Below are 14218 nucleotides of genomic sequence, written 5' to 3' on the forward strand. Positions count from 1 at the left end.
TGCATGTTTTCCTGTGTTGGCGCTGTTGACTTCTGGTTTCTCTCCTTTACTCCCACATAGACAGACAAGTGAGGTGGACTGGGGATTTCTAATTGGCAAGCTATGAAAGTGTTATCTGAGTGATGGAACAACCACCTGTTAAGGGTGTTCTGGGTGGCTGACTCCAAAAACATTGACCCTACAGAAAAACACAAAATGAATGCAGTGCTTAACACACAACTCGCATGTTTCAAGTTAAAAATAAAGAAAGAACCCCTGACATAATCATATCTGACCAGAGAATCACTAACACATTGAATCGGGTATCATTTTAAGATATGCAATGCAGGCATGCTTTTTGTTAATTTGTAAAAGCAATCATAGGTGAGTGGAAAGGTGTTAGTTGACAGGGGTGTGCATGGACATTCGACACCTCAGTGATCGGCCTTGTTGGCGGATCTGGGCTAGATGTGCAGCCACAGCTGTGGACACTTGCCTGTGAGAGGCTTTGACAGCCCTGGAGACTAGCTGACTGGGCCAAAGAGCTGCTGGAGCGAGTGCAGTGGCGCACGCACGCACGCACACACAATCACACACACAATCACACACGCATGCACTCCTACACTCCTCGCACACTCGCTCTGTAGCATGTGGGTTCACACCAGGAAATACCACTGAGGCAAAGCACTTCATACATCATTTCTATGAACAGTTAAACTATTTACTTATATGCTAATGAGGTGCCTGTGAAATGATGGAGAGGAAGTTAAAGAACTTCACTGTTTGGTAATGACTTCAGGAGATGGATTTGATAAGCCAAGTGAGTTCATAAAACCTACCATCTCTATGGTTGATTGTTTTTTGTTTTCCACCTCTGTTAGACGATGAAGAAGAGGAAGGCAGTTATGATACTGATGAAGGTCAAGACTACAGAGCCCAACCCCCCAGAGATGTCACTTCTAGCTCATCCATGACAGGTCCGAGTCCCTCATCTGTTGTAAAACTGGAGGCCAATCAGAAAGCCAGGAACAAAAAGCAGAGACAGGAGCTTTATGGTAAGACCGTCCTTTGAAAACTGATTTATGAGTTAACAAAGCTGCCCTACATCTTCATGGGAAGCATCTGTTTTGTGTTTCTCCTCCTGGCTTGTTAGTCTAAGTCTGTTTCTCTAATTGAACTGCACAGGCTCCCAGAGTCTGTCTGGAGCAGAGGGGGAAGTCAAAGTAAGGAAGAAGCCCCCCTGCAGGATGGGGCTGGCCACTGCAGTCAAAAACCACCGCGAAGATCACCGACCTGAAGGGGTCAGAAGGCCAGGTGGCCCTAGGTCTAAGGAGCCTCGGTGGGGCAGCCTTGGGACCAGAGGCAACCGCTACCGGAGGAGCATGGGTCTGGCCACCTTCCCTACCACAAGTGAGAGGCTAAAGAGGGCGACTCGCAAGAGCACCATGTTGAGAGGAGCAATCAATAAGGTTAGCGGAAACTAGTTTTTACAGAAATTTGATTTACTGAATAAGAAAAGCTGATTTTACTAATAAAACTTAAATTTTCTATGATAAGGAAATTGTACAAAAAATAGTGCTTAAAAATTTGTATGATATATCCACATTTCAAAAGTGGTTTTGGGCCATCACAGCCTGCCAGGAAAGTGAGATAAATTTTTAACCCTAAGCATAAAAGCAGCCATAAATAATAGGTACTATGCATGAAACTTGCCACTAAACAGTCTTGATGGGCGTGTCACGTGCACATGCACATGACAGTAAAAAGATGGGGGTTACAGTATTAGATGATGGAAAATTGTCTGTAGCTCAAGCAGAGCATGGCAGGTATTAGGGATAAAACATTTTGATAACTTGTACACACACATTTTAAATCATACCCACAGTTTAATTAGTGAATGTGAATTAAAAACCTGATTTAATAGCGCTTACAAATTAGAAACATGTCCCCTCGAATAACTCATTTGTACCCTCAAAGGACTTAAATTGTGCACACCATTATGCACATAAATTACCATTTGTGTGTATAAAGTTTGCACCCATTGCTGCCTCCCCCCTGCACCTGCTGGGACCATAACTGGAGTGCCTGCCTAGATATGTCACACACTCACCACTCATCTTGTCAACTTTCACAGAGGAGAAGCTGCTGGTCGGTCGGGGCCCCACCTTCACAGAGCGAGGAGTGCAGCAGGGGCCGAAGGAGCAAGGACCAACAGGTACCAATCAGACGAATTAAAAAAAAAAAAACACTCTATCTGCCAAACAGAATCTGTTCTGGTGATGTCTTACTGTCCTAGAATTCTCACCCCGAGGATCGTTACTGTAGAACTATTAAAAGTACTTAGCACATTGCACATAGCCCAACCTCCTGCTGAGTAAGCTTAGGGGAAGAGAGGATGGGAGAGGAGCAGTGGGGTGGGGGGTGGGATGGGGGTGGGGGGTGGGATGGGGGTGGGGGGCTCACACCTTCTGCTGTGACAGAGTGAAAAAATGTTAGAGTAAAATGGCTACTGATAGGACATGGTACAGGCACTGTGAAGTCCCCGGTGGTTAACTGCTACTTTGAGTGGCATGCTAAACAATTTCTTATTTCTTCTATCACACTTTCTATCTTCACATTAATTTTTTTTTATCCATCCGTTTATTCTTCTGTCCATCCCTTCTGTTATCTGTATTCTGCAGCCAAAGGGAAGAGCAGTGAGTCGGCTGCTGGAGAGCTTTGCGGCTGACGAGGGCTTTCAGATGGATGGCAGCAGCTTCTCAGAGGAAGAGGAGGACAGCAGCTGTTCATACAACAACAAAAGCCCTGAAAGTAAGGGATAACACTGGATGTCTCGCGACAGTGTTTCAAGCTGCAGATAGTTTTAATGATGTTGAAATACCAATTGTGACGTTTGCTTTTCCTCATGTAGTTCCTAACTGTGTCCTGACCAAAGAACGCTTAACTGATGGACTGAAGGTGCTGATCTCTAAGGAGGATGAGCTTCTCTACGCTGCCAGGGTCCACACTCTAGAGCTCCCAGACATGTAAGCACATGTGCAGTGGTTCAGGCAATGGTCTTTCGTGGCCTGTCTATGTAGTAGCTGAGATATGGCTAGAACTGGCAGACAATCAAATTAATGAATTATCCTGAAGGCTAATATTCTTCTAGACATCAATTCATCATAAAAGAAATTATGCAAACTAGATTTATTGGGCTAGGGTAGAAAATTTGGAGTTTTGCATGAGAGGACTATCACCAATTTTGGCCTCTTTTTATCTCTCTTCACATCCTTCTTCCTTACATAACAAACCCTACATCATCTCATACCGAGCACTGAGTGTCAATACTGGCTCAAGCAGCAAAGAGATGCTATAACAACAGCAGAGTGGGAGTAACATATGACATGGGATCCAGGCAAGCATAATACAAGAATCCGAAAATAGCCTCATCTTTTTCTCTCTCTGCTGTGCTTTCTCTCTAGCTTTAGCATTGTCATCGACGGTGAAAGAGGAAACCGCCCAAGAATCTATTCACTGGAGCAACTGCTACAGGAAGCTGTAAGTTCACCCTGCTGCACCAAAACACTCTTTGTTACAAGAAAAGCGATCACTTATTTGGTCTTCTTCGCGCAACACTTCTATTTCTCTCGAACATCCTTCTCACCCTCTTTGCATTTCTCCGTTGCCTTCCAGCCTTTCTGCGGCTCTGCCAGTCCCTTTGCTTTCACTCTTTCAACCTCCTTTGACTGTCTCTTTGGGTCACTGAGGCCATCTAAACCTGTTAAGTGAATATGAACAGATGGGAGGCAGGATCTTTAGGTTTGTGTGTGTGAGTGTCTGAATGTCTGTTAAACCGGGCTCTGTGTGTGGGTGGGATAATCCCACTAACACCTGGATCCATTCATGTTTTGGTTTAAATGGGAGATGGCGTGAACTTTACATTCCTACTGCCCAAAGTAACAAAGTTGTTTAAAGGCTCAGATCGACAAAGACGGCATATGAAGAGAAGCTAGCTAATGACGACCTAGAGTGATGTAAACGTGTTGTGATGTCAAGCTATTATAGTGGACATACTGGATATTTATTTCACTATAACATTTTTCACCCCTTAAGCTTTTTCTTTTGCACAGTACCTGGGGTGGTTAACTCTTTTTTTTTTACCTAGACCACAATATCATTTGTATTTGTAATCCTCACTCAGTTTCATGTTAAGATACAATTACAGTTTACCCAAGTCATCTATATAATGAGACATAATTATACATTGCATAAAACACAGCATATTCTTGGCTGGTATTCACTTGCATTTAGGTAACCTGCGCTTTCTGGTGTGATTTGCATCCAGAATAGAGTGTTAGGTAAAGAAATGGGACAAAGGTCACCTACACCTGCAGTAAACACTGTGAGGATACTGGTCTCTGTGCACTAATAACAGCTGGGTCACTTAACACATCTTACCCACATCTTCTCCAACTGTGGAAAATAAGTCTCAACGGTTGCCAAATATGGCACAGGACGTTGTGTTTGCACACAATGGAGTGTCCGAAGATGACGACCCTGAAGGAGTAGAGCAAAGTTTAACTGGCATGATTGCGCCTTGGATCACTCACAAACAAGGGTGCGAGATAACTGTGCTAGGACCATATCTAACATGGCCTTATGATCATATTTCACCTAAAATTATGAATAATAAAGTAGTAATTATTATAGCTCTAAGTAAATTTTAGACTAGACATAACTGGATTTCCTGTTATCATGGTGAAGTGCAGCATGTATTGAAATTAGCTTCTTTTTGAAGGGTTTTAACTGGCACACATTTTAACTGTAAGTCGTGTGCAATTAGTAGCCATACCCTTAATGTTTTCAATTAAAGCTGAATTAAATATTGAGTAAATATTGTGAGAAACCCTGTTTTTTTCACCTCTCATTAAAACCTGTGTTCAAAGTTAACTAAGAACTGGATAAGATCTATAGACTCATAGCATTCAATTGTCCACAAGATTAGGATTCATCAGGTTCCTGTTGCAGTTGAAGATCATACTGTATATGAGTCCTTCTATTATCTTGACTGCTTATCTCCCGCTTCTTTCTCTATGTAAACTTGCTCATATGATCAATGTTAGATTCCCCACAATGCCTTCTCACAATGTTGTTTTCTCTCTTGGAAGTTCTGCACCAAGCGCCTCTGGCAACTTTAGTCCCATCTAAACACTCATCAGATAGCAGCTGGTTGTAATTATGCCAGACTTCCACTTTTCTTGTCTTTAAATTACTTCAAAAGCCATTCCTTTGACTCTGACACCAATACTCCTATTTCCACTGAGCTCCTTCTCCCTACCCCATGCACACACTCCCCCGCCCCATCCACACCTCATCAGTCAAAGGGTCCCTCGCCATGGCAACAGTAAATGAAAGCAACCTGAAAGAGCCCCCACTGAGTGGCGGATGCTGGGGCTGCCTGCATTGTTGGAGGGAAGATCTGGCAACCTGCAATCACAAGCCCTCTATTCAGGCCCTCTTTAGTATTACTCAGCAAGTCAGGATTTACTGCATCATGGCTTCCGTTCTTTTCAGCCCTGACTGGCACATTGGCATGAGATAAGTGCCGCTTGGAAACGTGGCACAGTGGCTGCCCATGCACAATGCTCCGTTGCTCTCACACTGTTTGTATGTGTGTGTGTGTGTGTGTGTGTGTATGCATGCATGTCTATCTGTGTGCGCTTGTGTGCAGCCTGTAATGAATCTTAATTATATTTTTGTCTGGCTTTCAGGTCCTGGATATACGTCCAGAGTCAGAGGCTATGCTCACTGAAGGAACCAGGGTATGTGCTTACTGGAGCGAACGCTCACGCTGCTTATATCCAGGTTATGTTCGCAGAGGTGAGATATCAACTTTTTCCATCCTGTGCGAGGATCCTGTCTATCCTCAACTATTTAATTGCATGCACACACAATAATTTTTAGTACACCTGACGAACAGCATTTTTGTCCCTTGCAGGTGGGTCATCTGATGAGGGGAAGCAGGGAGGAGTGATGGTAGAGTTTGATGATGGAGACCGAGGGAAGATTTCTCTCCCAAACATCCGCCTCCTGCCTCCAGGATACCAGATTCACTGTGGGTGTTTACTCTCTTTGTAACTAACAGTTTGCCCTTTCATGTTGCAGTGTATTGTCCACCTATAGCTAAATGCTAATAATCTTCTACCCTCTTGTTCTTCAGGTGGGGAGCCATATCCTGCCCTGCATGTACCCAGCGGGACAACAGCAAAGAGAAGCTCCAGTCTGGAGCAGGCCCCCATCAGTGACAGACCTTCTGACAGACTCAGCACTATTAATACTGTAACCAACAGTCAAACTCTAACTGTTCACAAAAGAAGACCAGGTAAGAATGTACACTTCTTAGTTACACCTTAAATTAACTAGAGGACTGGCGCCTCGGTGGCTCCCCTGGTATAGCGCGTACCATTAGGACTCAGTCCTTACCATAGCAGCCTGGGATCCAACTCATGGCACTTTGCTGCATGTCATTCTCATTCATTCTCTCATTCATTTTCTCATTTTCTCTCTCTCTCATTTTCTCTCTCTCTCTCTGTCTCTCTCGTACAATTCAAAATACATTTCAGTGTGTTTGTACACTGCTCAAATATGCAATTCAACACAATAGCCTTGCAAAATATCCTATTTTTGTTAAGTTTATAATGGTTAGTTTTTGTTCACACGCTGTCAGAGAGGTGTTAATTTCAACTCTGGTGATTTTGTGGCTGTGTTTAGTTATTTTTAGTTTTGTTTTTTACATATTCATTATATTCAGTGGTATTTCTAATTTTGTGTCTACATTACACATATAAATAGAGGGTGGCAAGGGGTTGGTGAAAAAATTACTTAAGAGTTGAATCAATACATCTTTGACACACTATCACCATAAACCTGTGCAGCAGTAGATTTACAACAACAGGATGATTGAACCAATCACTGTACAGTATGTACAAGTAAAAACAGTCATGCTTAATTATTTGTTTCTTCATTCTAGGGAGACCAAAGGGCTCTGGGAAAAAACAAAAGCAGCAGCAGCAGCAGTCTGAGAATGCCAATAAAAATCCTTCACCTTTCCTGGGTTGGCCCTCATTGGCCAACACCAGGAAGAGAACATCTGACAATCTGTTTCAGCTCAATGGGGCACCCAGGAAGGTCTTGAGAGGGAAGGAGGATGACCTGTTCCCTTTGCCTCAAACCCAGCCACTGGCCTCCATCCCAGCAAAGGGCCTTTTCAGCAGCAGCTCCTTTGAGGTGGACTCCTTCAGCAGCATTGCAAATGGCTACTCCTCCTTCTGTAGTCAGTCTACAGGGCCAGGTCCAAGTTTATCTCTAGGCCCCAGAAGTGGGCTGTATGGCCAGAAGCGCAGGCAAGATGAGCTTGTTATGCCAAGGAGCAGGAAGTCTGGACAAGAGTTCCTGGTCAAGTTAGATCATGAAGGAGTGACCTCCCCCAAGACAAAGAACAGCAAGGCTCTGCTGTTGCGAGGTGGTTCTTCCAGTGTGAGTGGTATGCCCAGGACAGAGGTATACTCCCACCCAGTCCTGCTCGTTAAAGACAACAAAAAGGGCGGTGCTTCCAGGGTCGAACTTCTCCTGAAAGGAACCACTCCTCAAAGAAAGCCCTCCCCTGCTCTGCGTCTGGGAGAATATGGTGACTTAGGCTTCAGCTCTCACAGAGAGTGTCACAGCTCCTACTCTGACCTGGATGATGAAGAAGAGGAAGAGGAGGAAGAGAGGAGGAGGGCTGCACTGGCTGCAGCCTCAGGAGGACTAAGGACGGCTGGCCGTTTCCTCTCTCGTCTGTCAGTCTCCTCCTCCTCTTCAGGTTCCTCCAGCTCCTCCTCTTCAGGTTCCCTCTCCAGTTCCAGCGTGTGTTCCTCCGACAATGATTCATCCTATAGTTCAGAGGATGAAGACAGTTCTACACTAATGCTGCAGAGTTGTCTGTCTTCCCACCGGGGGCTCCTGCAACCGTCTGAACCCTCCACTTCTTCAAGGCCACATCAGCACTCTTTCGTGGCCAAAGCTGTGGCTGTTTCCAATGCCAAAGGAGGGCCCGCTGACCAGATGTCCAACAGCAAGTCTTTGAAGAGGAAAGAATGCACCAGCTCCACCTCTAAACCTAAGGAATTCATGAAGAAACCTCGGATGCTTCCAGATGACACCTCGTTTATTCCAAGGCCCAAGATGTCTGCATTCCTAGCAGGGCGACAAATGTGGAGGTGGTCAGGAAACCCAACACAGGTAAGAATAGCCTACCCATGTTACTCCATACCATCAATGTAGAAAAGATTTATCCTTTATCTTTTAAATCATAAGTTCAGTTAACATAGAACATAAGATCAATAATCATCTATCAAAGAGGATTGGTTAAAGTGTCTGGTTTTTCACAGAGGCGAGGTCTAAAGGGCAAGGCCAGGAAGCTTTTCTATAAGGCCATCGTACGAGGCAGAGACACAGTAAGGGTGGGAGATTGTGCTGTCTTCCTCTCGGCTGGACGACCAAACCTCCCATACATTGGTCGAATTGAGAACTTCTGGGAATCCTGGACCTCCAGTATGGTGGTCAAAGTCAAGTGGTTCTACCACCCCGAAGAGACCAAGCTTGGCAAGAGGCATCGAGATGGCAAGGTAAGGTAGTTGTAGCATATTGAACTTTTCAAATGAGATTATTCTTTCTTTCTTGATTATAATAATGAAACCGTTTCTTTTCCCTATCCAGCATGCCCTGTACCAGTCATGTCATGAAGATGAGAATGACGTCCAGACAATCTCTCATAAGTGCCAGGTGGTAAGCAGGGAGGACTATGAGTGTCTGACTCACATTCAGAAGCAGAACAGTACCTCCTCAGACCTCTACTACCTGGCTGGGACGTATGACCCCACCACTGGTCAGTTGGTCACTGCTGAAGGGGTTTCCATCCTGTGCTGAGCCTCAACGAGGACACTACTGAAGGACTCCTCTGGAGAAAGAATAAAAGTCCATGACTTTACCTACAAGACAGTCCAGCTTTTGGAAGATGGCGAGTGTTCCTTGGGTATGCCTCAAGGACCCATGGACTAAAGGGCAGCACCAAAGCAGGGCTGTCTGAGGTTACACACTGGAGTCTATTGGCATCTAACCTTATTAGAAGTGAAGGAGATGTCCATAACTGGTTGAGTCTTACAAGAAGAATAGTAGAAAGCCTGGGTCTTCCTGGGCATCACAAAATTCAATAAGTGGCATTTCAATCGTCAAACTAATCTCTTTTTAATAGATCCCATGTGATTGACAGCTTCATAACTGGTTTTAGGACTCGTGCATCCAGCTCTTATCATATGTCACCAAAGGAGAGCTGAGATTGCATTGGACTGTGCAAAATAACATGAGGCTGAAAAGCCTCAGCGGACCAATTCTTTAAAGGTAGCCTTACCTGAGGGAATGGAAACAAAAGTGAGGCATGGGGCTCTCCCTAAACCTCTTCATTCCAGGGAAGATGAAAACATGTAAAGGATGTAAAGTTGATGTCTGTAAATATTTTGAAATTTTCCCAATCAAGCCATACACTTCAGTACCTCTCGCCTGTCTTAACTGTTCAGGTGTACATTGTACAGTTCAATTATTGTATTGTTGTCTGTTGTCTATATGTACATAAAAGCTATTTTATATAGGAGTTTATTGTATATATATGAGATGTATCTTTCCATGTTTGCGATTGATTTATTTTTATATGGGTGTAGAATACATTACCTTGTTTTTCCTTTGCTTTGGGAAGTCAAGATTGGAGACGTTAGTGTTGCACTGCATATGCCCTGCTGAGACAGACAGTGACAGACAGAGCACAGACAAAGACAGAGGGATTTAGTCTACAACAGGACAAGACTCACTTTCTGAGAGAGGGGGGTCATCCTGTTTTAAAAAATAGGTTAAGTGGCTTTTGGTATAAGTGTTCTGTTACTTCGCATTTTTGTTATCCTATTTAAAAAAAACAAAAAAAACAAACAAACATAAAAAAAACTTTTTATTTATGTACCTCTCATGTTGGTCATTATCACAAGGCAGATCCCACTGGACTGCAATCACGGGTCACAAATGATTGATGAAATGAAGAGTAATGATATGAGTATACCGTTATGACACAATATTTGTGTGTGATGAGTGTCCTGGCATCACTATAATCATGTCCACACAAATCAATTTAGAACAAGACTAGGTCTTTTAATGAAAATGTGTTAAGTGTGCATTGCACTCATGAATGCATAGTTTAGCACATGATTACTTACAAAATACCAAAGTGTCTTTAATACATTTATTTCCTTTATTTAAATTTAACATAATGTCAAGCACCTGTACTGAACTCAAATCAGAAATCACTGGTAACTTAGAATACTTGTCCTTGATATACTTGCATATGTATTGGCTTTGCATTGTGACAATGGTTTCTTGCACATGTACCTGCAGTTTTGTTTAGTACAAAAATATGCAGCAAAAGGCCACCTGGGAGTGTGACTATGAAGGTCAAGGTACTGACAAAGTAAGATGTTGAGTGCTGACAATTTGTTGGAATTAGTCTATTTTAGTTTCATCAGCCATCTGTGTCTATTTTGTACAGTACACGCACATACTCAATGCTAACTGTGAAGGACAATCAGATTCACAAAGCAATGGACATAGAGTAGGTTCACTCAATCTGAAAATTACTTAAGTTTATTTAATTTGTGCCAAGTACATTTTGTCTGTTTTTGTTTTGTTTATGCAATCCTGAGTATTCTTTGTTCACAAAGTTTTATTTTGTTCGCCAACATTTTATTTATTGTCAATGTTGCTGTTTGTTCATGCCAAGAGCGCTTTATGAGAATGTGACATTGTTTTTCTTGGTGTGATGTCGCATTTGCATTTCTTAAATAAAACTGGTCTTGTAGAGGCCATCTAGTGAAAAGAAATAAAGCAACACTGGATTCTTCTCATCCACAAAACTCTGTGAATTAATTCTATTATTTTGCCTCTGTCGCATTCATCTTACTGCATCTCCCATTTCCCTGCAACACATTCATGTTAAACCCAGTATTTCTGCACCTACCTCACCTATTTGAAAACTTAATTTTACCAGATTGTAAAAAACACTTTGCTTTAAACATAGATATAACAAACCTTCGAAGCAGTAGAACGTTACTACATTCACTAATTATACTGTGTGTGCAGTAGTCCATCCCAAGGCATATTGGAACTAAGAGGGCCACCATGACCACCAAGGGACTGTCAAGAGCGCTTGAAATGCTCCATGAGATCTTTATATATATATTTTTTTTAATTCCTTACTATACTATTTTCTTAATTAATGATTAATGCTATGACGTTTTATGCCTTACTATGAGACGACTTTATGCCATACTATACTATGACGTTTTTATGACATTTTATGCGATATTATACTAGGGCGTTTTTATGAAGTTTCATGCCATCCTATATGCCATACTGTCGTATGATATTTTTTATGCCGTACAATACTATGACATTTTTATGTTATTTTATGTCATACTACACTATGATGTTTGATGCCATATTATACTGGAACTTTTTTATGACGTTTCACGCCATAGTATTCCATGACATTTCATGCCTTACTATACTATGACGTTTTTATGATATTTTATGCCATACTATACTATGACGTTTTTATGTTGTTTTATGCCATATTCTAAGATGATATTATGATGTTTTAAGCCATACTATGACAATTTTATAACGTTTTAAGCCATACAATGACGTTTTTATGACATTTTATGCCATACTATACTATGGCGTTTTTATTCCTTATTATGAGACGACTTTATGACGTTTTAAGCCATACTATAACGATTTCTTTGACGTCTCACGCTGTACCGTACTATGACGTTTTTCTGTAATTTTATGCATTTATGTACTATGACGTTTGTATGACGTTTTATGCCATACTATAACTAGGGCATTTTTATGAAGTTTCACACCATACTATTCAATGACATTTCATGCCTTACTATACAATGACGTTTTTATGACATTTTATGTCATACTATACTATGATGTTTTTATGATATTTTATGCCATAATATAAGACAATTTTATGATGTTTTAATCCATAATATACCATTATGATTTTATAACATTTTATGCCATACTATACTATGACGTTTTTATGACATTTTATGCCATACTATACTATGGCGTTTTTATTCCTTATTATGAGACGACTTTATGACGTTTTAAGCCATACCATAAAGATTTCTTTGACGTCTCACGCTGTACCGTACTATGACGTTTTTCTGTAATTTTATGCATTTATGTACTATGACGTTTGTATGACGTTTTATGCCATACTATAACTAGGGCATTTTTATGAAGTTTCACACCATACTATTCAATGACATTTCATGCCTTACTATACAATGACGTTTTTATGACATTTTATGTCATACTGTACTATGATGTTTTTATGACATTTTATGCATTAATATACTATGATGCCTATATGAAGATTTATGCCATACTATACTATGACATTTTTATGACATTTCATGCCAAACTATACTATGACGTTTTTATGACGTTTTATGCTATACTATAACGTTTTAATGATGTTTTATTCCGTGTTATACTATGCTGTTTCTATGACATTTCATGCCATACTATACTATAACGTTTTTATGTTGTTCTTTGATATATTCTAAGACAATTTTATGATGTCTTAAACCATAATATACTATGACGATTTTTTTACGTTTTAAGTCATACTACACTGTGACATTTTTATAACATTTTATGCCATGCTATACTATGACATTTTTCTGACATTTTATGCATTAATATACTATGACGATTTAATGACGTTTTAAGCCATACTATACTAGGGTGTTTTTATGACATTTCATGCCATACTATACTATGATGTTTTTATGATATTTTATGCCATACTATACTATGGCGTTTTTATGTTGTTTTATGCCATAATATAAGACAATTTTATGATGTTTTAATCCATAATATACCATTATGATTTTATAACATTTTATGCCATACTATACTATGACGTTTTTATGATATTTTATGCCATACTATACTATGACGTTTTTATGATATTTTATGCCATACTACACTATGGCATTTTTATGTTGTTTTATGCCATAATATAAGACAATTTTATGATGTTTTAATCCATAATATACTATGATGATTTTATAACATTTTATGCCATACTATACTATGACGTTTTTATGACATTTTATGGCATACTATACTAGGGGGTTTTTATGAAGTTTCATGCCATACTATACCCATGACGTTTCATGCCATACTATCCTATGATATTTTTATTACATTTATGCATTAATATAATATGACGTTTTTATGTCATTTTATGGCATGCTATACTATGACGTTTTTCTGTCATTTCATGCATTAGTACACTAGTACACTGACATTTGTATGACGATTTATGCCATACTATACTATGACGATTTTATGACTTTTTAAGCTATACTATACTAGGGTGCTTTTATGACATTTCCTGCCATACTATACTATGATGTTTTTATGATATTTTATGCCATACTATACCATGACGTTTTTATGATATTTTATGCCATACTATGGCGTTTTTATGTTGTTTTATGCCATAATATAAGACAATTTTATGATGTTTTAATCCAAAATTTACTGTGACGATTTTATAACAGTTCATGCCATACTATACCATGACGTTTCATGCCATACTATCCTGTGATATTTTTATTACATTTTATACATTAATGTAATGTGACGTTTTTATGTCATTTTATGGCATGCTATACTATGACGTTTTTATAACTTTTTATGACATACTATACTATGACATTTTTATGATATTTCATGCCATACTATACTATGATGTTTTTATGACATTTTATGCATAAAGATAGTATGAGGTTTTATACGACAATTTATGCCATACAATACTATGATATTTTTATGATATTTTATGCCATAGTATACTATGATATTTTAATTAAATTTCATGCATTAATATACTATGATGTTTTTATGACTTTTTATGACATACTATACTATGACGTTTTTATGATATTTTATGCCATACTATACTATAATGTTTTTATGACATTTTATGCATGAAGATAGTATGAGGTTTTATATGACTATTTATGCCATACAATACTATGACATTTTTATGCCATACTATACTATGACATTTTTATGCCATACTAAAAGA

The 14218-nt window shown here is 39.8% G+C and overlaps 1 protein-coding gene across 10 annotated transcripts in view; it reads left to right on the top strand.

The window, feature by feature from the left end:
• LOC130184787 (BAH and coiled-coil domain-containing protein 1) overlaps nucleotides 1-10943 on the top strand; it is a 63743-nt gene extending 52800 nt beyond the window's left edge. For all 10 annotated transcript variants that reach the window (XM_056400815.1, XM_056400810.1, XM_056400813.1 and 7 more), the window contains 12 exons: nucleotides 861-1034; nucleotides 1165-1448; nucleotides 2114-2194; nucleotides 2661-2790; nucleotides 2891-3005; nucleotides 3444-3519; nucleotides 5733-5841; nucleotides 5960-6076; nucleotides 6182-6343; nucleotides 6992-8241; nucleotides 8391-8627; nucleotides 8719-10943. In XM_056400815.1, coding sequence (XP_056256790.1) covers nucleotides 861-1034; nucleotides 1165-1448; nucleotides 2114-2194; nucleotides 2661-2790; nucleotides 2891-3005; nucleotides 3444-3519; nucleotides 5733-5841; nucleotides 5960-6076; nucleotides 6182-6343; nucleotides 6992-8241; nucleotides 8391-8627; nucleotides 8719-8928 — 2945 coding nt within the window. In that variant the 3' untranslated portion in view covers nucleotides 8929-10943. The remainder of the gene's footprint in view (nucleotides 1-860; nucleotides 1035-1164; nucleotides 1449-2113; nucleotides 2195-2660; nucleotides 2791-2890; nucleotides 3006-3443; nucleotides 3520-5732; nucleotides 5842-5959; nucleotides 6077-6181; nucleotides 6344-6991; nucleotides 8242-8390; nucleotides 8628-8718) is intronic.
• Nucleotides 10944-14218: the final 3275 nt, after the last annotated feature.

Source organism: Seriola aureovittata, chromosome 17, assembly GCF_021018895.1.
Source record: "Seriola aureovittata isolate HTS-2021-v1 ecotype China chromosome 17, ASM2101889v1, whole genome shotgun sequence".
In the NCBI taxonomy this organism is placed as follows: Eukaryota; Metazoa; Chordata; class Actinopteri; order Carangiformes; family Carangidae; genus Seriola; species Seriola aureovittata.